At 33.2% G+C, this 23,822-nt stretch overlaps 2 protein-coding genes across 10 annotated transcripts in view; both read left to right on the forward strand.

Moving 5' to 3' along the window:
• LOC145319777 (uncharacterized) overlaps positions 1-1,584 on the forward strand; it is a 44,566-nt gene extending 42,982 nt beyond the window's left edge. Inside the window, exons 25-26 of one of the 4 annotated variants that reach the window (XR_013880024.1) lie at positions 19-896; positions 1,114-1,584. Coding sequence is in view for 1 of the 4 variants with exons in the window: in XM_080162124.1 (XP_080018250.1) it covers positions 19-73 (55 nt within the window). In the remaining 3 variants the exon portion in view is untranslated. Of the gene's footprint in view, positions 1-18 lie in introns of all 4 variants that reach the window. The other 3 variants (XR_013880025.1, XR_013880027.1, XM_080162124.1) reach the window with 3 other exon arrangements.
• On the forward strand, positions 1,559-22,789 carry LOC145319779 (trafficking protein particle complex subunit 6b-like). 6 transcript variants are annotated; one of them, XM_080162130.1, is made up of 9 exons: positions 7,168-7,275; positions 9,200-9,344; positions 13,730-13,795; positions 14,426-14,496; positions 18,986-19,076; positions 19,681-19,781; positions 21,084-21,262; positions 21,370-21,924; positions 22,186-22,789. In XM_080162130.1, the coding sequence occupies exons 2-7, from the start codon at positions 9,228-9,230 to the stop codon at positions 21,130-21,132; spliced, it is 495 nt and encodes a 164-aa protein (XP_080018256.1). In that variant the 5' UTR covers positions 7,168-7,275; positions 9,200-9,227; the 3' UTR covers positions 21,133-21,262; positions 21,370-21,924; positions 22,186-22,789. The 6 variants fall into 6 exon arrangements, with proteins under 6 accessions (XP_080018257.1, XP_080018256.1, XP_080018253.1 ...); XM_080162131.1 differs by lacking the exons at positions 14,426-14,496; positions 18,986-19,076; positions 19,681-19,781; ... (1 more) ...; positions 21,370-21,924; positions 22,186-22,789 and adding exons at positions 1,559-1,682; positions 1,864-1,921; positions 4,747-4,793; positions 6,029-6,119; positions 6,878-6,960 and having other exon boundaries at positions 7,171-7,275; XM_080162127.1 differs by having other exon boundaries at positions 21,358-22,789.
• Positions 22,790-23,822: the final 1,033 nt, after the last annotated feature.

Genomic DNA, 23,822 nt, shown 5'->3' on the forward strand with positions numbered 1-23,822 from the left:
AATGAATTATTTGTTCAGGTCTAACAGCAACCACAGTGTCCGCCAGAATCAGAAAACCTGTGGAATTTTCTGACAACAGTTCAGGGGCAAAAAATAGATGGATATGAAAGTCAGGAAAACAGGGATAGGACAATGATGGCAAAAGGGGTATTTTGTTGCTTATTTTCCATAAAGTTGTGTGTAACTGTTTAGTCAAATGCGCTTATTAAGTTAAACTGTTCTTAATTATACCTAACCATCTCATATTCATACATTTGGTCATAAATAAGAACTGTGTTACTTAATAGCGCATTTGGCTAAAAGGTACACACAATTTTACGGGAAATAAATGAAAAAATGATCCCATTTATCCCTTTCTCCCCCTAAAATTTACATGTGTAGCAAGTATATATTGTGGAAAAGAAAGGGTTGAAGATTGGATGAAAATTTAAGATTAGTGGCGTGCACAGCATTTTGCCAGGGGTTGTGAAACGTGTGGGGTGATGAAAAGGGTAGGGTAGGGCTACCAAATTTCAATATTAAGGGGGATGTTGATACCCCTCTAAAGCCCCATTCGCACGCGCATGTGTAAGATGCAAAATATGGAAGATAATTAAACTAATCCAGATATGTAGATGACGATAGCAGATATATTAATCTACAACACGTTCTTTCCTCCAATATTTTCAAGCTAAAGAAATTAAGGGTAGATTAATTTCATATTCATTATCCTATCCCTAATTTTAAATCTTTTTAATCTTTAAAGTTTACAATTTCTGTCATTAGAATTTATATTTTGATTTTAATTAATAGTTGAAATAATGAATTTTCAGATAAAAATTTACATGTATTTACTAAAATATTTAATGCTTTTTAGTTTAATGTTAACCTCCTTATGTGATAAATTAAAAATTGGGGTATAATCCTTTTAGTGGCAACGCTCCTTAAGGGGCGATTCTTCCTTTTTTTACAGTAGTTTTTCTCCTATTTCTAGCCCCTGTGGGGGGCTCTAACCCTGAGGGGCCAATTCATTGCCAAACCCTGTGAAGCATTCACCTAACTCAATATAACCTAACCTAACCTAAAATATCCTATCAAAAGCCTTGTTAAAAATACGAAGAATCGCCCCTTAAGCGGCGTTGCCACGAAAGGGACTATTCCCAAAAATTGTATTTAAAGCAAACTTTTCAACTAGTATTTTATTAAATGTTTCCTTCATATTTTTTGTTTTTGCTTTGAGTAAATGTAGGTATTAATTCTTTTTAATGTTTTCTTCCAATATTCTTTGAAACAAGAAAAAAATATAGTTTCAATTGAAATGGATAAATCCTGTTTTATATAAAAAAAATCCAGTTATGACTATGAAAAACTGCTATAAGTACATAAAACGTCTTCACATTTACTTATCTATAGTTTTAGAAACAGGGCCAAGAAACTAAAATATTATACCATGGTCTTTTTATACCAACATTTCCACCCTCTTTCCAATACTGCTATGTGTAATCACTAATCATTTTCAATTTGTTGGAACTAACTATTTAGATAGATAGATAGGCATGCACTTTGAATTTGAATTAATATGGATATTATTTATGAATTTACAGAGAGACTTGAAATAATAGATATTATAACATGGTCTGAAGATGAATGCTGGTTCTGAGATTGTTCCATTTGAACTACTACACCTTGAGTTAGTTGCACAGGTATTTTATATTTTGATAAAAGCAATGGATATATTACTACTTGGATCAAACACAAGATTTTAAGTTCTCTATATATTGAAACCTGCAGCGGGTTAAAATAACGATTTCCCCCTGTACCCAAATATCCTCAAAAAGTCAGTTAGTAATTTTTAAAAGCTAAAAGAAAGTTTAAACTATTTAGGCATTGAATGATACATATTTGGATATAGAGAAACTGGAGAGTATTGGTTATAGTGCAGGTAATATTTTTAGCCATACTGAAAAGTAGGGTTGGGCCGGATATCCGGTTATCCGGCCGGATATCCGGACATTTTCAATATCCGGCCGGATACCGGATATCAAAACTATCCGGTTACATGATATTCGGCTGATTTTTGACGCCGGGTATCCGGTTATCCGGCCGGATATCCGGTATCCGGCCCAATCCTACTGAAAAGCAGGTATCCGGAGCCGGTACCACCGTAGCAATCATATTTTCAGAGCGGCTCCGGGGAGGGATAAAAAAATATCTGAAAAAAAGAGCCGCACCAAATAGCAGACGGCTCCGCATCCCTGCTGAAAAGTCATGTTTAGCATTACATACAATTTTTCTCGAAAAGTAAAATAAAAATCATAGAATTAATACTATTTTTGTTAGCTTGGGCCTTCGGCCCCTCGGGGCTAACAAGGTTTTGATCTTAATTTTTTATTATCTGTGGATAACTGACTATAATATGATGCGATAAATAACCTAATATTGAATTAACTAGTTGTATGTTTGTGTGTTAACAGCTGAACTGATATGGTTTTCTTGTTCAGGGAAGATCAAGTAATTTTTAAAGGGGAGGGTTCCTCCATCCTTCAAAGATAAATCGCGCTTGATTTTTTTTCTCAAAAGAGGGGTCTAGGGCCGTAGCCCCAAGCAAGTAATATTGTCAATAAATGTACATACGAGTTATTATGGTTTTGTAATATCACAAAATTCTGGTAGGGAATAGGGATTAAGCATTGCAAAAAGTGTAATAAATCAAGAATAAACCTCTATAAAGATAAGTTCGTAGGTTTGCAAGAGCATTCTGAAACTCGTCATAGTAGCAAATCTTTTTAAAAGCGAAGCTTTTCTATAATTAAGGTCGGTCCGTCCGTCCGTAACGGATAGCTTTTTTCGTTAATTTAGGCATGTTAGAATTGTCCTATCGATTTCAAATTTTGCATGGTGATTCCTTTAGCAGTTAGGTACGATTTAGAAAGCGTAGCAACTCTATAATCATTACCAAAATGTCCGTACGTTCATTTTAAACATGATTTTTTAATACTTTTTTAACATCAAATTTTTATGTGATCTAATTATCCGAGTGATCTCATTTTTGGTATATTGATTCCTGGGACAACAAAGTATAATGTAAAAAACGAAGCAACTCTATAATCAAGTCCTAAAAATGTAAGTATGTCCATAAACATTATCCTGTATCAAGCAGTTTTTTAACAAATTTACTCACAATTTTGCTTTGACTCTTATACATTTATATTAGGATTATTCAGTTCTGACACTATACAAGTGTTAACGTCCATTTGTCCTACCGTTTCAGTGCTTCGCTTTTATGGATGTTGTCATCCTTGTTTTATAATTCGTTTGGTCTGTCAGTAAGTTTGTAACGCAATGCGTGGAAATGTGATTTTTTTCGGCTGGTATCCGAGATAGACGACTAAATTTTTTTGGTGATGATATTTTATGCTTGTTATGCTACAAAAATGTGAATATTATAACCATTAAATAAACACATTTAAAAAGTATTTGTAATTCTTGGTTTATAACAACTGAACATATACTTTTTTAATTTCTTTGTTCGTATTTACATCCATTAAAGAGAGGGGTAGGTTTCTGGTAAAATCCGTAATGGTTATATGTTATAAGTAAAAACAGTACCTAGTAGAACGATAAAAATTTATGTTAACTTTTTTTTAAAAAATTTGTCTATAGTTCTTTTCAATAAGAAATACAATTATTTAGTGAATATTATTGTTCTACTACTATTTTTAATCCTTAAAACACACACTTTTACGGATTCTACCAGAAACCTACCCCTCTCTTTTTTTTGCTTCGCTACTTAAGGATGTTATCATCCTTGTCTTTTTATCTGAGTTCGGTCAAATGCATTTTTTAAACTTAAATAAAATATTTCTATCCACTTTGATTTCACTAAAAAGGTCAATGTGTCATAGAGATAGTGGTGGTATTAACTGACTTTAACTCGGTGGAAATATAAATTCGTTGAAAATCTTTTGTTTGTTTTTCCTTATTATTCAAAACGTTGTTCGCAGGGATCTAAAGGGATAATACAATCTCCAATAATGATACACAGAATTACCCCTTCTGTAAATTACGATTAATGGTTGAAACTTTTGGACACTGAACTAAATGAACCAACCAATCAAAATTTACCAAAGTCCCAAATTTTGTTAAGAATTGAATAAGGAAACGCTATTATAAGACTTCGGGAACTATTGTTATAAACAGCCCAATGTCCTCTCCCTCCCTGCGTTATCCCGTATCCGTATAACTTTGAAACAATTAATTTCTGTAGAATCGAAGAACAATTCAATCAATCCTTATAATAAAGTAATAGGATGTGTGTTTGTCTGAACCACTGAACCGATATGGTTCCCAATTACAATGTAACTTCTCAATGGTCCTGGGAAGGTTTATAACTATTTTGGGGGAGGGTACCACCAACCTCCCCAGAGAAATCGATAAAATAAAAAAAACGCCGCCCTGCGGATATTTTTGCAATTTTAAAATAGATTGTCCTTTTCTGTCCAGTTAGACTACTCTACTCTATCTTATAATATAAAGTACTAAGTTTATTTTGTATGAAGCAGGTTCAATCAAATGTGTTGGATTCTTCATGGAAACTTTTGAAATGTCATATTGGGTTTTAGGCTATTATTCTGACCTCACTTCCCTTCCCTAGAAGCTAGGGATGAATCCACTAGTTTATTATGAAATAGGACACATGTTCGCCTTAATTTATTTCTGAATGAAGTGCTTTGCTACTCTTAGATGTTGATATTCTTGGTTTTTTAGGTTATAGGATTGTTGAGAAATTGGCAAGAGAAGGTCCAAAATTTAAGGTAATAAACGGGGCTCGGCAGCCGCGCTTGGGCTGCTAATTTTATCCCGTTTGGAAGTTTTTTTTTGCCTACTGAAATGTTATCCAGCTGTTTATCCATACTGATTTTTGGTGACAGATGCACGGCTGCCGCGCCCAGCAAATAACCCTTTTAACTATCTGGATTTTAGAGATAATTTGAAGGATGGCTATCAATAAAATAGCTAATTTTAATTGATAGTTTTATTGGTAAAAATTCATTTATTGATAAAGTACATATTTACTATAAAGAATATAGAATACGTATATACTGTAACAGGAATTTTTGTCGTCAATTTAGGTTGCCAATATATAGTCAGCTAGGAGAAACATTTTATCAGGGTATGCGAGAATCTCATCACAATATCCACGTATTATATATCCATTAAGTCGTAGTTATATAGATGTTACGCCTTAAACGTCGTGCCTGATTCTTATTACATTTTATATCAATTGGATGATTGTCAAAATCAAAATGTGTATGTTGCCTCATAGCACCATTTAAGAATCTTAATGATTAATGAAAATTGAAATTATATATTATAATAATCGTATATTTGACAAGTAGCTACGCCCCTAGCATCTACAGGCATTACAGTCAAAGGTACAGAGATGTGCAAGAAAACTTAAATTGCATAAAACCATCACATGACATATTTGTGAAACTTACCTAAAAGAGAGAACCCAATTTGGTTCAGTTGTTGAAGAGATTTTAAGCTCTAAACAAAAAACCTAATCCTTATAATAAAGCAACAGGATGTTTGTTTGTCTGTGTGTTTGTCTGTATGTTTGTACCGAAGGATTTCGCTAACCGCTGAACCAATCGGGTTCTCCTTAAGAGGGTAGGGGTAGCTTCTCATTGGTCCCGGGAAGGTTTATAACTTTTTTCTTGGGGGGTGGGACACCCCCAACCCCCCCCAAAAAATTAAAAATCCCCCCCCCCCCAAAAAAAATTTTCTTTATCAAATTTTTTTACTAAAATTTGAAAAAAAATTCGTTCCCCCCCCCCCCTCCAAAATTTGTTTTTGCTTTTTCTAAATCTAAAATAAGAAGTTGGGTTATCAAATTCGACTCTCTCCTCCTCAAGTGCCCCTAGAGGCCTCTAGGGGCGTAGCCGCTAGTAGTTTATATAATCGATTAGAGCTATATGTTACTGACGGACTTACAGATAACCTTAATGAAGAAAGCCACGATTTTAAAAAATGTGTATTTTTCTAGGACGAGCTTGACCTGTTAAAGTTTATCTGCAAAGATTTCTGGGGAGCAATCTTTAGAAAACAAATTGATAACCTCAGAACTAACCACCAAGGTGAATTGTGCAACATCATTTCCTGTATGGCTTCGAAACCGGTGGATAGGAACCGGTTCTCATCCATACAAAAAAACTATGTCTAGCATCGTATTATATCCAGCTTTCAACGAATATAAAAATGTACAATCATAAGATTAAAACTAGTTTTTTAGCCCGTGCCTTCGGCACCTCGGGGCTAAAAAAACTGGTTTTAATCTTATAAATTTTTCATTTTAATATTCGCGGAATACTGTCTATAATACGATGCGAAACATAACTATTCTGCGCCCCTCTAGCCTCAAGGGACCAAGAGGCAAAGCATTTTATATTTTCTAAAAGTAAACATTTGAAATTTTAGCAAAACTAGAGTTTTCATGTTTTCATACCTTTATACGTACAGAATTGATTTTGTAATTTAAGATTTACGCATTTTATATTAAACAAAGTAATTAAAACTATGAGAAGAATACAACTGTGCGTTCTAATCATATAACTCACAGGGATCTAAAGGGATAAGACAATGGCCGTTAATTTCATGTTCATCGCCAGTGATGATACACAAATTACTCTTGCTGTAGATTACATTTAGTGGTTGAAAAGTTTGGACATCCAGCTTTATGAACCAACCCATCAAAATTCAATAAAAATCCCCAAAGTTGAAAGCCAACGAATAAGAAAATGTGCTTATAAATCTTTTGGGACTAGTGTAATAAACAGTCCAATTTTCCCTCCCTCCATATTAACTCGAGATTTCAAAACTTGATTTTTCTTTCTAGGGGTTTACGTACTCCAAGACAATTCCTTCCGCTTCCTGAACCGAGTTTCTGGTGACCGCCAATACCTGGAGGCCAGTCCCAAGGTGAGTGCTTAAAAACTTTGGGTACTTTTAATAAATCTTAATATGTTCTTGCAAAACTAGTAGTGTTTACACTTTTATACCAATAATTTTGATTACAGATGGGGTAATTTAGTTGATTATCATTGGGGATGTCCATTGAATCATTAAAGTGAATCACAAAAAAAGAAGATTTATTTATCATTTATTGTCCTAGCCTTCTGAATATTTTAGTTTGTAAGCTTGACCTGTGGTCTGGTGCGCGGCAGTTTGGCTAACCTTGGAGTCAGCGCTGTCGTAACCGCGGAGATTACATCACTGCCAGCCTGCAAGTTCCAGGTATAATAACGCATAAGCGTGATTGATAGCGTGTCTGTTTGCTGTCATGGAGGTGTCGGAACTCCAGGGGCGTAGCCGCTAATCTTATTATATAGAGTAGTAAGCATTTTTATCTGTAGTGAAGGATCTTGCTATCCGCTGAACTGATATGGTTTTCCTTTTCCAGTGAAGCTTTTAATAGGTCTAAGGAATGTTTTAAATATTTAGGAAGAGGGTATCTCCACACTTCCATTAAAAAATCCCCCCCCCCCCAAAAAAAAAAACCAAAATATTTTATTACTTTCTCTTTTTAAAACTGAAGTTTACAATGGTGTGGAGTCAAATTTTTCTCCTTCCACCTTAAGTGTCCCTAGAGGCAAGCTGCAAGTTACATACATAAATTATTAAATGATTTCAGTTGTATGTGTTAGAATTTATATTAATACATAATTTTGTACAATTTCAACTTTTTTTTTACTAATGAAGAATTAAAGAACATGATTCAGATCATTAGCATTACATTAAAGAATATTGGGTGCTTTTCCGCAAAGTGTTAAGCCAGCATTGGAACCCCCCCCCCCCATTTCCAATTTTTATAATAAATTTTAAATAAGGAAAGGAGAGGATTGTTCCAATGCCTAACCCCTGTGGGGCCTATGCATGTGTTGCCCTAACCCTGTATCCAATATAACCTGACCTACAATTAAAAACTCGAGAAACTTCCTACCTCTCCCCCAAACCTTACACCTTACGACCCATTCGCCCATTTTTAGTTTGGTAGGTAATAGAAGATGTAATGATTCCCACGATAGGCACGTACATGATTTTTTTTAAATTACCTCTTGGGGCACAGCCCCTAGAGGTTATGGGCGAAGCCGCTAGTTTATTATAAAATAATGAGGGGGTGGAATTTCTGGGATAGAATAGGCGGGAAATCGTCAGAATTATTTTTTGTTGTACTTTCCTTGGTCTTTCTATGAATTGGTTTTACGTCACTGCAATGAAACTAAAGTAATGAATTATGAAAGTTCTGAAACTTTTGGAAACCTTACCCAAAACTTTTTCTTGCATTTTTTTTGGTTGAGTACTTAATGACATGTATTACACAGGGTGTCGGAGCCGTTTAATTTTGATGCGGCTCCGGCTCCTACCTTAAAATTAATATATCAATTTTTGTTCATTATTGAATTTGATAAAATAAAATAAATAATATAAAATATTTTGCTTTTATTTGATTAAAGCTATATAAAAGTAGAAGGATGTGTGTCTATTTGTTAAGTAACAATAGTTTTTCAGTTTATTATAAGGAAATAGACCGTTGCCAAATTATAATATTACTTTAAAAAATCATTTTTAGCTAATCTGGAGCCGGAGCCGTTTTTAACGAAAAATACGGCTCCGGATCCGGCTCCAACAAAAATGTTGCTGCTCCTGGCTCCGGCTCCGAAACACTGGTATTACATATTACAAAAGATGTTTTGTACATTTGGAAGTATCTCAGAAAGCTAAAAATTCATGTTTAGTATTTTTTAATAGGTATTATGAAGCTAAATTAAAATCTATACCTATCAAAATCTCATTTTTGTCCGTTGAAATAGCGCATTTCATCGCTTTTTATTAACATTTTTTACATTTGTTGACATTAAACGCTGTGCAAAGTCATATAAAATAAGACAAAAAAAAACTTTTTAAGATTATTTTGTGTTAATTCTAACTGACCATACAATCCTATTACTTGTAGGCACATTATGAATTTATTAGTTTGTTTTTTAATGTACAAAAAACAAGGATGACAACATCCATAAAAGCAAAGCTCTGACATAGTTGGACATTTTGGTTTTAAGCTATGTCCCTCCCAAAAAAATATGATTCTATGGGAGCATTTCTCATCACCTCTTGGGGTGTAATACAGAAAATAATCTTTTAAAAACATATTTTATTGCAGGTTCAGGTACAAAGAGCCTAACAGAATCATGGCGGGGAGAGGGGGCTTTGGGTCTGCCCGAGTGAAGGAGCAGCAAGCCCGCAGGGTCCTCGACTCAGCCGCCAGGCAGAGAAGGGCCAGGAAAGCTCTGGAAAATCTGGAGCAGGTAATAGTTATTTATAGTTAGCTTTCCGTGGATAGAAAAATGTCCATTGTACAGTTATATGATTAAAGACAGTTTTTTGTATCCTCGAGATGCCTAAGGCACGGCTAACAAAACTGTTACTAATATTATGATTGTACATTTTTATATTCGTAAAAAAAAACTAGATATAGTCTGATATTGTACGATACGTTACATGATTTTTCAGTGTGGCTGAAACCGCTCCTAATCCAGCGCACGCTTTTCCTCAACAGTTTAGTGGATTTATAACCGACACGCAACAAGCGGCCATTGGATCCTATAAATAGACACATTTGCTGAATCAAAACTGGTTTTACCTAAATTGTATCTGTTCCTTCTTCGCGATTATAGAATTTCAAAGATTTTAACAAAAAATGTGTGATGGTTTGACTTAAAAATGGCCTTTGATGTAAAATATATATGCTGTATATTACCCTTAACACATGAAAGCAGTAGTTGTTTTAAAAACCTTTTTTTGTAGATTAATTTTAACTTATAAAATTGTCGACGGGGGTAACTTCTGACTTTAATTAATGCTTGTTTTTCTTCAAATTACCTTGAAATTTTAAACTTAGAAAGTAAAAACAGTTATAAAAAATAAACATATCATTTAACTAAAAATACTGGCACAATTGATTTACAACATATACTTTTTTTTAAATTGGAGCTTTTCTACAATTGGGGTCGGTTAGTCTGTCCGTCCGTCAGTAACAGTTAGCTTTTTAGGTGGAACAATTACCTTTTTCATTAACTTGGACATGTTAGAATTTTCCTATCGATTTCAAACTTTGCAAGGTTATTCCTGTACTAATTAGATACGGTTTAGAAAGCGTATCAATTCTATAACCATTACCAGAATGTCCATACGCCCATTTTTAATATGTTGATTTTAACTTTTTTTTAACAACAAATTTTTATGTGTAAAAATTATCTAATTGATCTGATTTTTGGAATACTGATTCCTAGGACAACAAAGTTCAATGTTTAAATCTAAAGAATCTTTATAATCAAGTCCTAAAATGTTATTATGTCCTTTAACATTATCCTGTATTTAAACAGTTTTTTTAATTACAAACAATTAAACAAATTTACTTACACATTTGTTCCGACTTTTATAACTTTATATTCTGATTATTCACTTCTTAAACTGCACAATGATAATGTCAGTTTGTCCTACGGTTTCATAGCTTCGCTTTTATAGATGTTGTCATCCTTGTTTATATAAAAACAATTAGCATTGACACTCGAATTTTGTATGTAAAAAAGACACGATAGTATTAAGTTATCAACCACATAAACAATAGATTGTTGAAGACATTAGGCCTTTAATTGATTATATCAAAGGACTGTTATTAATAAGTATACCTAGTCAAATTAGTTAACAACTTAATAGTTGATTATACATTAAATAACAAGGATGACAATATCCATAAAAGTGAATCTATGAAAGGGTAGGACAAAAAAACATTAACAATTGTAGAGTGTCATAACTGAATAAGCAAATATACATATATGTATATGTCTAAAAAAAATGTAAGTAAATTTGTTGCAAAATATAGGATACTGTTTAAGGACATTCCTACATTTTTGATATGCTTTGTTTATAACATTCTACCTTTTTGTAGTAGGAATATAAAAAATGTTTCAAATCAACTTTTTGTAAAAGTATAAAATCAATAGGACAATTATAAAATGCCTAACTTAACGATAAGATCTATCCTTTATGGCCAGACAGACGAACAATAAATATAGAAAACCTTTACATCTCATTTCTGCTGCTTGATTTTAAAAGAAATTAAAATCAAGCAGCAGAAATGAGATGTAAAGGTTTTCTTATCTAACCTAAAGACTAACCTTTATTAGTTTGTTAACGTAAAATCCTGCATTATTAAAGATACTTGTTGTATGTATATGCTTCTATCCTTTATTCTTTATCTTGAAAGAGTCTTGTTTAAAAAAAATTATAATTATAGATCAACAAGGACCAAAATCTTTGACCTATTTAGATTATGATCACATTTTGAAAAAGGTTTTGCCATGTCTTAAATAAGATACAAAATTAAATAATAATTGTTTTCAATTGCTAAATAATCTTAAATACACAAGACAATAATTTGGTGTTTAATTAAGATATACTAGCTCAATATAAAAATAGCGATTGTGCCTATCGATTTCAAACTTTGCATGGTCATTCCTGTAGTAGTTTGGTACGATTATAAAGCGTAGCAACTCTATAATCATTACCAGAATGTCCGTACGTTCATTTAAAACATGTTGATAACTTAACAACTTTTTTAACAACAAATTTTTATGTGATCTAATTATCCGTTTGATCTGATTTTTGGTATATAGATTCCTGGGACAACAAAGTACAATATTATAAGCGAAGCAACTCTATAATCAAGTCCTAAAAATGTAAGTATGTCCATAAACATTATCCTGTATCAAGCAGTTTTTTAAAACAAATTTACTTACAATTTTGCTTCGACTCTTGTACTTTTATATACTGATTATTGAGTTCTGACACTATACAAGTGTTAATGTACGTTTGTCCTACCGTTTCATTGTTTCGCTTTTATGGATGTTGTCATCCTTGTTCATTATATCAATTATTTTATCCATATAAAATTCAATATGGTTTAGAACAAAAATATTTACTTTTGTGTAATAAACGGCAAAGTATCTAAACAATTAGAATTAATTTATAAAAAGTACTTTTGATATGACTTTTTATATCACTCATAATGCATAAAATAACCATTGTTATAAATCCTAAATATGCAGTGTTGAATTGTCTATAGAAATATTGTTTTAAAACCTCAACAAATATGACAAACTTATATTAACAAGCCATGAACATTAATATTAAATGCTATTTTAAAGTCAAATCATCGCACATTTTTGGTTAAAATCTTTGAAAATCTATAATCCTGAAGAAGGAACAGATACAATTTAGGTAAAACCAGTTTTGATTCAGCAAATATGTCTATTTATAGGATCCATTGACCGCTTGTTGCGTGTTGGTTTTAAATCCGCTAAACTGTTGAGGAAAAGTGTGAGCGGATATTTATCGGTTTCGAAGCCATACTGGAAAAGCTGTAATTTTTTCATGGGTATTTTTAGTAGCGAAGCTACTCTATAATTTGAAATGTGATTTTCTCGGCTCCTGTAAAAGATAAAAGGCTGAAATTTTTTGACAACATTCCCATTATTAAGGAGCACAATTAACTATAAAACATCAATGGCGGTAGGACCGCTTTTTAGCAGGTTTTAGGCTATTTTTGTATTTTTCACATTTTTCTCCATATCTTTGGTGTTTATGGTCCGATTTCCAAAATTTTTTCAATTATAGTATCAAAATTAAATTTCCTGTCGTTTCAAGAAAACAACTATCACGGTCAGACTGCCTTTAAGCAGGTTTTAGGCTAATTTTGTATTTTTCACATTTTTCTCCATATCTTTGGTGTTTATGGCCCGATTTCCAAAGATTTTCAGTTATAGATATCAAAATTAAATTTCCTGTTGTTTCAAGAAAACATTTATGGCGGTCAGACTGCCTTTTTGCAGGTTTTTGGCTATTATATTTTTCACATTTTTCCTCATATCTTTGGTGTTTATGGTCCGTTTTTAAAATTTTTGTAGGTATAAATAAAAAAATTAAATTGTTTTGAGCATCCATGTAATTTACTTTGACCGTCAGTCTGTTAGTCATAGTACTGAAATATAAATATTAAGAAATTAAAAACAAATGTTGAAAAGGTTTCGTGATTTTTTTCCTAATATACATGGTTTTGACAACTAATATATAATAGTTATTTCTCGCATCGTATTATAAACGGCTTTCCGCGGATAAGGAAAGTACAATTATGAGATTAAAACTAGTTTTTTTAGCCCCGAGGTGCCGAAGGCAACGGCTAAAAAAACTGGTTTTAATCTTATGATTGTACATTTCTATATTCGTAGAAAGCTGGATATAATACGATGCTAGACATAGTTTTTTCGTATGGATGAGAACCGGTTCCTATCCACCGGATTTGAATGAATACGAGAAATTCTTTTTTAATTGTTTGTGCTTCGCTATTTATGGATGTTGTCATCCTTGTTTTTATTCTTATCAACCATGATAACATTTGATTACATATCATTTAAGTAAAGTAATTATTTTTTTATTTAGTGTTATTCAATTCTTCATTTTATGAGAGCTTCGTATGGTCATAGATATTAGATAGATAGCTTTATGTTATTTTAATATTTGGTAAATTAAGTTTTCGAATAGTTTTGAGATACATTTTTTAACCCTCCTCACTTAGAGGCTAAAATCGAAGCAATATATTCAACAAATAAAGTTTAGGTTCTTTCTCATTTAGGACAACAGTCATGACGACCCTCACGCTGACCTGGTCATGAGCAAGAAAGCCCTCAGTCTGTTCCAGGTACAATAATTGTAATTTCAACCAAGATAATTGTAGGATAAATCAATTTTGCTCCCCGAATTATTTTAAGTCAGAATTACTTCTTTGATATATAAAATTAAAGTTAACGGGATTAGGTAACTTAAAATATTGTCAACAGTTTAATTAATGTACTTTTGCAATTTACATTATTTGATGATTTTGACGTGTAATTTTATTTAGTCTTTTAAACTCTACAAAACATTTGATGATATTGCGCCAAAAATGCTTAGCATTTAAATTTTTTTCATATAAAACCATTATAAAACTTAATTTTTTAAATTGATATAGCTATATTAAACATAAACCAAGTGTATTGACAAAAAAATGCCCAGGTTCACTGCTGTAAGGTGCTTAAAATCACTTGCTTTCGTTCGTGCATAGTCCTCTTTTAGGGGGTGCATCCCAGCTTATACCAATAACGAAATAAATTCGAAAAAAATCACAAAACCTTTACGTGGGTTTCAGCTGTCGTTGGGGGGCAACACATCGTAAAATTGACGACCTCTCCATTTGCCCCCCAAATATTATTTTTGATTTATTTCCCTTGTTTGTTATACCTTATACCTGGGTGCATCCATAAAGAAGTTAATAATAAGAATGATATTATAGGAAGACTCGCCAGAAAAGCAGAGACCAAAAAGAAAAGTTAGAACTGCTGAATATTATAAACAACGATTCAGGTAAGTTGAGGCTCTCCCTCATAGAGTCCATCGAGCACTGAACCCCCCCCCCCCCCTTCTTTTGGAATTTGTATATAAAAGTGGGGTAGTTTTTTTTGTTCCTAATCCTAACCCTGCAGATCCTATAACGGACGTACCCTAACCATGCATTTTATTTGAACCTTATTTCTGGAAGGCTCTGAATTACATATATTTTGGTTAAAGCTTCTATTGTATCTTTTTCCTTTTTATTTGTTAAAAAAGTTCATCAAATAAAATCCAACTTTTTCAAGATTTTTATCGAAAGATACATTTTCTTTTCTAGAAATAGGTAATTTAAATTGAATTTATGACGTAAAACTAGACACATTTTTATAATTCCAGTTTTAAATGAACATCTAATTAATTTTAATTAGGTATAAAATGTTGATCATGTTTCTGGTAATTAAAACTATTCAGCAATAAATAGATTTTTTACTACAACTTTCGATTAGCTAAAAAAACACATCTCCTTCAAACTTTTCTAAAGGAAGGGGGGATTTTGTCATTGTCTGTATTTTGGCAGTTTAAATTGGACATATGACAACCGTGTGGGGGTTAGGGAAACAAATAACTAAAACCGGTCTCCAATTCATTCATAGTTTGACATTGTTCCTAATAATGCAACTGCCAATGCCAAGTCCAAAGTCTAATGGTAACCCTTTATTTTTGGTTCAGTTCCTTTGTGATTTATGTTTTGTTTTGAAAGGTGTCCCTCAGCCCTGTCTGTATGGCCCTCTTATATTGTGTGGTATACAAGGGTTTCAAAGGGATAGGACAATAGACAAGAAATTGTATATATATCCTGTTGTATATCACAAAATTACTCCTATGGATTACTATCATTGATGGAAAAGTCAGTATACTACTATTAATCAATAAAAAATTATAAAAAGTACCAGGGTGTCGGAGCCGTATAATTTTGATGCGGCTCCGGCTCCTACCTTAGAATTAATATATCAATTTTTGTTCATTATTGAATTTGATAAAATAAAATTAATAATATAAAATATTTTGCTTTTATTTGATTAAAGCTGTATAAAAGTAGAAGGATGTGTGTCTATTTGTTAAGTAACAATAGTTTTTCAGTTTATTATATGGAAATAGACCGTTGCCAAATTATAATATTACTTTTAAAAAATCATTTTTAGCTTATCTGGAGCCGGAGCCGTTTTTAACGAAAAATACGGCTCCGGATCCGGCTCCACCAAAAATGTGGCAGCTCCCGGCTCCGGCTCCGAAACACTGAAAAGTACCCAAAGTTTTTAGTTCAATAAAAAAGATACCATGGTTTTAAAGCTTTGGGTACCAGTGAAATTTTTAGTACCATGTTCTCTTCCTCCCGATTCTTTTTTTCAGGGGAATTTGTTATATACACTAATAACAATCCTGAGAAGTTTTTCAAGATTTTTCTTGTTTTAGCCAAAATGTTAAGAAAATAAGATAACCAAATATTACAAATAAATTATCCTATTGTTCTATGAAAATATTTTATGATTGATAAACAGGGAGGGAGGGAACATTGGTCATTATATTATATAAGTACCCAAAGTTTAAAAACACTTTTTCTCATTCGTTAGTTCAAAAACTTTTGGTACTTTTAGGTACAAACTAATAATGTCCAAACTTTAGTAATAATTTTATTCTATTAAAGGGGTTATATTGTCCATCATAATTGGTGGTTTATGTACATCAATTTACCAATGGTCTTATCCAAGAACTCTGGTAGTTGAGGATTATTTTATTGACGCGTATGGCTCTGCCTGGTAATTAAAATATAAAAGATGCAAATATATGGATTCTTACTAGGGTTGGGCCGGATACTTTTTTGGCCGGATACCGGATACCGGATATCCGGCTGATTTCAAATGCCGGCTATCCGGTATCCGGCCGGATATCCGGCCAACGCCGGATATCCGGCAAATATCCGGTTATCCGGCCAAATTACCGGATATCCGGCCGGATAACCGGCTAAATTACCAGATATTAAAGTAGCAAAAAAAATTTATTAATAAACTTTTGAGATTTCATATATAAAATTTACATAAAGATAAACATATTCAAAAAATGTTCTTCTAGCTTCAATAATAAGAAAATTATAGCCATATAAAATTTTAAAAAGCAGAGATTTTTGGTGTAAAATATATAAAAAGTTATAGCCGGTTATCCGGCCGGATAGTTTCAATATCCGGTATCCGGCCGGATATTGAAAATGGCCGGATATCCGGCCACACCGGATATCCGGCCCAACCCTAATTCTTACCTATAGAAAATACAATATGTAGGTATATAGGTTTAATCCAGATTTTTCTGTTCAATCTATAATACAAAATTTTTTTTAACTTCTAAATCTAAAATACGAAAAATTAGGTTGATCAAACCTCTTGGGGCAAAGCCTATAGAGGCTAGAGGCGAAGCCGCTAGTATATATTATTCTAGTGGCTTCCCTCCTATCCTCTAGTAATTTTTCCTCAAGGGGGCTTCAATAACAATAACACAGGACAATGCCTTTATCTAGATTCTATTTAAAACCGCTTCTCGTGATAACAAAAGGCAAATAAAACAGGGTAGGAGCGTAGCTATTCTGGGATCAGTCAACTGTTGGTCTACCACATAAACAAACAAATATAATGCTATAAGACTTTTTTTGTTTATTGAAATGTCCTCTCCATCCCTGGATTTTAAAAATAAATGTAATAAAAACTACGCCTTAGGATAGTAAACTTATCAGAGAGGAGATAATGGGCTGTTTATTACACTAGTTCCCAATGTTTTATAATAAAGTTTTCTAATTTGTTGGCTTAACAACTTTGGGGACTGAGTGAATTTTGATTGGAAGGTTAATTAAGTTGAGTATTCAAACGTTTCAATTAGGTACTAATTTTAATCTCGAGTAAGGATAATTTTGTGCATCATCATTGTCAGCTGCGTGCTGATAAACGACGTGACTAGTTACAAGGCCCGCATAGATAAGACTGGTTCCACAGTGGATAAATGCCCCAACTGTGACAGTTCCCACACAACAACACATTTATTCAACTGTCGACAAAACCCAACCAGCCTCACAGCCAAGGATTTGTGGAAAAACCCGGTGAAAACTGCCAGATTTCTGAATCTGGCAACAGATGTTGATGATCACGGATAGAAGGGTCAGGACTAAAAGAAGAAGACGTGACTACACTTGTAGAGTAACTTCTATTTGTTAAATCAAATAAGAAAAACAAAAAGTGCGGCCCATAATTTGCATCAGTTTTATTATCTCAACTCATAAAATTATCAGGCTAAAAAAAACATTAACAATCAAATAAAAAATCAATACATAAAAACACATAATATTTGCAAAGAAATAAAAATTCATCTGCTAAGAGAGTAAGGGGTAGTTTCACGAAATGCATTTGAACTTAATTTAGTGAACCGCATATTTTTTTCCTGGTTTATTGGTTAAACTGCATTTATATGGCTTACAATTGAAAGAATTTCAATTTTTTACTACGTAGTTTTCAAAATATCAAGACTTGAAAATCGTCTTTTTAAATTGCCTATATCACAAAAATACGATTATCAAGTCTTGATATTTTCAAAACAACGTGGTAGAAAATTGAAATTCTTTCAAATATATGCCATATAAAAATATAGTTTAACCCATTAACTAGCAAAAAATATGCGGTTCACTAAATTAAGTTCAAATGCATTTCGTGAAACTACCCCTTTTAAAAGCGACAATGTTGATATTTGAAAAAGAAATTATGTATTATAAAGCCGCTTCACTACGTGTATATTTAAAAGGAACGGCATAGAATTATATCAACTAAAAGAAAGTTAAAAGAATTAAATAAATCTTTTCTGAACTTTTTAATGCAAGAATCAATCTGCTACTTTACAAATGAAGAAAAATTACCTCTTCTTTCAAAACAGGGCATTTGACTTAAATAGAAGTTCTCATCTTTAAATCAAGAAGTGAAGTGAAGCAAAAAAAAGAATCAATTTTCTAAGCCATGCACAAAACAATTAAATATGAGCACAAAAACTATTAGGCGCGAAATCATGAATAAGTACTTGGCACTCTGCCATAATTAGCTTTTGGGGGGAATCACCTATTACCAAAAGGGAGAAAATCTATCTCCTTTCATTGAAGTAAACACGAGGTGGCCCCGTGTGGAAGAGCCCTTATTGGCTGACAACATGACCTAGGATGTAAAAGAGAGAGGGAGAAAGGGAGGGGAAACTTTACTATCATGAATATAAACATCACATGACCTCCCAGCTTGTTGAGTGTGGCAAAATTCAAAGGTTAGCAGAGGCAACATATTATAATAAATGCATAATATAGACTTACAAACTAAGATAAAATACTAAGAAAAACTAAGAACATAGGTTACAAAAAGCATTTGCATAGCAGAACAATCTTTGAGGATGTGCATCAATTTATAGGTCATTGTTTTATCTCTTTAGATCCCTGAACCTTTTTCAGGAAAAATCTGGACCAGTTGCTGGACGAAGAGACCAGCTACATGGAAGAAGGGGATCCCGCAGAGGAACAAGTTGGATACCTGGCTGCTCAGGTACAGTACTGGTCAGGTGCAAGTTAGATACCTGGCTGCTCAGGTACAGTACAGGCCAGGTACAAGTTGGATACCTGACTGCTCAGGTACAGTACTGGTCAGGTACAAGTTGGATACCTGGCTGCTCAGGTACAGTACTGGCCAGGTACAAGTTGGATACCTGGCTGCTCAGGTACAGTACTGGCCAGGTGCAAGTTAGATACCTGGCTGCTCAGGTACAGTACAGGCCAGGTACAAGTTGGATACCTGACTGCTCAGGTACAGTACTGGTCAGGTACAAGTTGGATACCTGGCTGCTCAGGTACAGTACCGGCCAGGTACAAGTTGGATACCTGGCTGCTCAGGTACACATACTGCCTGACGAACAAAGTTAACTTATAGTTTTTATTTCAGTTTGGGGGTGGGGTATTTATTAGGGGCGTTTTAAGTTCAAAGGTTTTTTTTACCTTCCCCCCAAAAATAGTTAATAATCTTTTTTGACCTATGAAGAGCTTCACTGTAAATAAGAACCATAACGCTTCGCAACACACCCAAACATCTTGTTACTTTTACAAAAAAAAATCCTTGATTACAATAGGTAATCACCATCCCCTTTCTATTTCAGGTGCCACCCTCCTCTAAAGCTCCAAGATCACTCTGCGCTGTTTGCGGATTTACTTCCAATTATAACTGTTCTGTTTGCGGTACTAGATACTGCTGCATCAGGTTAGAAGATATCTAACTAAATAATCACAAGCTTCCAAAGTTTCAAATTAACGGTGTACCCCTGGGAGAAGAGGGACATTGGACTGTAAATTACACTAGTACCCCCTCGTTTTATAAGTTTTTATAAGTTTTAAGATTTTTGGGATAGGCCTCCAGGTTCAGGAGCTGCAGGCCTCCAGGTGGTCTCTGGATAGGTAAAAACCGAAATCAAATTTTTTTATAGTTAGAGGTCATTTTATATAACAAAATATGCATATTTTTAATATTATTTACATATTTGAACAAAAAAGATGCATATTTTGTTTAATAAGTTGACCTCTATCTCTAAAAAAAAATATTTTTTATTTTTAACTGTAGAGACCACCAAATGGAGGCCTACAGCTCCTGAACCCGGAGGCCTATGCAAAAATCCTAAAACTTGGGAAAATTCATCATTTTAGAATTATTTTATCTTTAATATCCTATCCTCTCAGTCCAAAGATAGCGCCTATACTCACTGTTTACGCAAATGTGTCAAAACTTCTCCCCCCTCTTGTTAACTCAAAAATTTTGGGTGCTTTAATTGATTTTTTTGGTTGGTTCCAAACTATGTTAATGGTTTGTATGTTAATCAATTTATCGTCATTGCCTTATCCCTTAAGATCCCTGAATACAATGACATCATAAACAAATAAGATTTGAATAACAATTAAATAGTTGGGACAATGAAACTCATGCAAATAAGATTTTTATTTATGAAAATCTTAGCAATGAGAATTAGAAAAAAAGTTTGGAGGAGCAATTTTTACTTGGTACTCTTACCCCAAATAGTTCCCAGGACTTTGTAAAGAAAGATTGTAAAGTAGAATTACATCGGTTCAGCGGTTAGCAAATCCCTTCGACTACGACAGACATCCTTTCATTTTTATACAAGGATAATATTTATTTTTATAAGTGCAAGAAACCTTAGAAATCAAAAAAATATTATTCCTTTTTTCCTTCATGGTTTGGGTAGAATTTTATTTTCTTACTCTAAAATCAAACTGGTTCTAACAGTTGATAAAAAAATATTATTGAACTTCGTTACCCCAAAACAGTTGAAAACTTTCTCGGAACCCATATGACGCTTCACTTTCATCAAATTAGTCTAGCAGTTACTTTCGGTACAGTCAGACAGACAGACACAGACATCAAACCTATTATATAGAATGATTTTTTTCATTGAATATTTAGCATACTTTTTAATTTTAAGGGAGTAAATAGTATCAATGCAGTAGGACGTAGTTTCATAATCCCAACTATATAAAAATATTTTTGTTTCAGGTGCTTAGAAACCCATCAGGATACAAGATGTTTGAAGTGGACAGCGTAAAACAATAAAAATATTTTCTCGTATTCATTCCAAACCGATTAATACCTGGTGGATTAGAACCGGTTCTCATCCATACACAAAAGCTATGTCTAGCACCGTATTACATCCTGTTTTCTATGAATATAAAAATGTACAATCATTAGATTAAAACCAGTTTTTTAGCCCGTGCCTTCGGCATCTTGGGGCTAAAAAAATTTGTTTTAATCATGTAATTGTACATTATAGATCCGCGGAAAGATGTTTACAATACGATGCGAGAGATAACTTATTATTCATTCAATTATTCTCAAAGGAAAGTTTTCTGGATCTAAAAGAAAATACAATGGGAGGTCTTTTGTAATCATTTATAAGGCTCACTATGACTTAAACGGGAGGCTGGATACTTTTTTGGCCGGATACCGGATATCCGGCTGATTTATAATGCCGGATAACCAGTTTCGGCCGGATATCTGGCCAACGTTCGATATCCGGCAAATTACTGGATATCCGGCATTAAAAATCAGACGATCATCCGGATATTGAAAATGGCCGAATATCCGACCAAACCGTAGTAAATTGGACTGTAAATTATACTGAAAGTTTCTCAATCTCAACACCTTCTGCTATTGGTTGGCTCAAAGCTTTAAGGCTTTGGCTTGATTTATTGTTGATCTTAACAAAGTACTAATGTCTAAACATTTACACCAATAATTTAGGGGGTTATTTAGTTCATCAAATTTTATTTATACTCAGTTATTTCCTTTTGGTTTGACACTTGTGACTATTTGTAGGACTTGTACCGTTGCTCATGATGTAAGAACATCGGCGAACTGAGCTGGATCTTTAAATCATTTAGTGGTGCGCTAAATCAGGGCGATCCAGTTCACCCCGGTTTGGCGCGGCAATGACACTCGTTGAGTGCCATTGTTGCGCTAGTACCGCGCCACTGGGCGCGCTGGTTCGCCCATTCCATTTTGATTTAAAGATTGAAATCTAATAATATCTAGGTGCGCCGAACAGGATCGCCCCGATTTAGCGCACCACTAAACGATTTAAAGATCCAGCTCTGCCTAGCCGTTAGCAGCTTTTGAACTACATGGAATAAATGACTTTCCGTAGTATTTATATCTGATCCAGTTTTTCTTTTTCTATTGTCTCTATAAATATGTAAGAAAAAATATTTTCTAATACCAAATATTTTGATCAATACGTACTTTTGCTATTGTAAACGTTGCATTCTAACAAATTCAAATCTGACATTGATTTTCTTAATTCAAAAAATGTAATATTTTAAATAATTTCCCTCTAAAATTTTTGTTGGGCGCAGACCCCCCCCCCCCTCCCGGCCCCCCTCTCTTTATTTTAAAATTGAGGTATTTTTGTTTATTACTTAGGCTAGGCATAGGGAAAAAAATAACCCCCCAATTTATCATAATACCGAAAGGGGCTAGGATTGATCTTATATGCTCGATAGGCATTTTGAGGAAAAGTACCTTTATTTTTAGTTTAAAATTCAATAAGTAATTTTTAATTTTTTGTATTGATGTCAATAATCAATTATGCCAATACTGCATTTTTATTTAATTATACTATATATTATAAATGCTAGGTATGTGATTAAATAATTCATGTTTAAAATATTATTTTGATGTTCTAAAATAAATTGAATTAATTAAAATACAGATTCCAATATGTGTTATTGAATATATATGTTATTAAATAGTTTCTCTTTAATAAAATCTTCTACAATTTTTGTTGTCGGTGGTTGTACTAGGTAATTTTAATTACAATTTTTAAAAGCGAAGCTTTTCTATAATTAGGGTCGGTCCGTCCGTCACAAACGTATAGCTTTTTTCGTTAATTTAGGCATGTTATAATTGTCCTATCGATTTCAAACTTTGCATGGTGATTCCTTTAGTAGTTAGGTACGATTTAGGAAGCGTAGCAACTCTATAATCATAACAAGAATATCCGCAATATGTACATAAATTTATTGACCATTGTCTTATCCCTCAATATCCCTTCGTACTACACACAGACAGTCCTAGATTGATCGTGGAATAGCTGTGCTACCAAGATAATTGAATATCCCTTTATTTTCTGAACTCTTATTGTTTTTTTCAGTGTTTCGGAGCCGTAGAGCCGCCATATTTTGCCGGAGCCGTAATTTTCGTTAAAAACGGCTCCGGACTAGATAAATAAAGAGATTTTTTACAAATTATAATTTAGTAACTCTGTTTTGTCATGTGCAAATGCCCTTTTTAAGTTTTTCAAGTCCATTTTTATCAAAAATTGAACTTTTAAAACCTTCAAAAGTCAAAAATAAAAAATATTTTTTTATGGGGGAAAAAAATATGTCGAGTTTTTCTTAATTTTAGGCCGGAGCCGCACCATAATTAAACGGCTCCGAAACGCTGGGATTTTTTCTTTGAGAAGGAATTAATATAAATGCTGGGTAAATACCCAGTGTTGGATTGAACAATAACATAAAATCCCAAATAATTATGGAAATAAGGTTGTTATCCTTTAAATTAAGTCTTGACTACTTACGTCCATCTAATAAGGTGGAATGTTTTTTACGCCCAAAAGAGGTACGACAATTAAAGGAGTGCTTCACCAATAGTCTCTAGGGTTCAGTTTTTATGTTGGCTCAAAACTTTGGGTACTTATATTTGAATTTGATTGTTTCTAAATTAGGATTGTCCTAACTT

Source organism: Acartia tonsa, chromosome 5, assembly GCF_053477335.1.
Source record: "Acartia tonsa isolate MP-2025a chromosome 5, ASM5347733v1, whole genome shotgun sequence".
NCBI lineage: Eukaryota > Metazoa > Arthropoda > Copepoda > Calanoida > Acartiidae > Acartia > Acartia tonsa.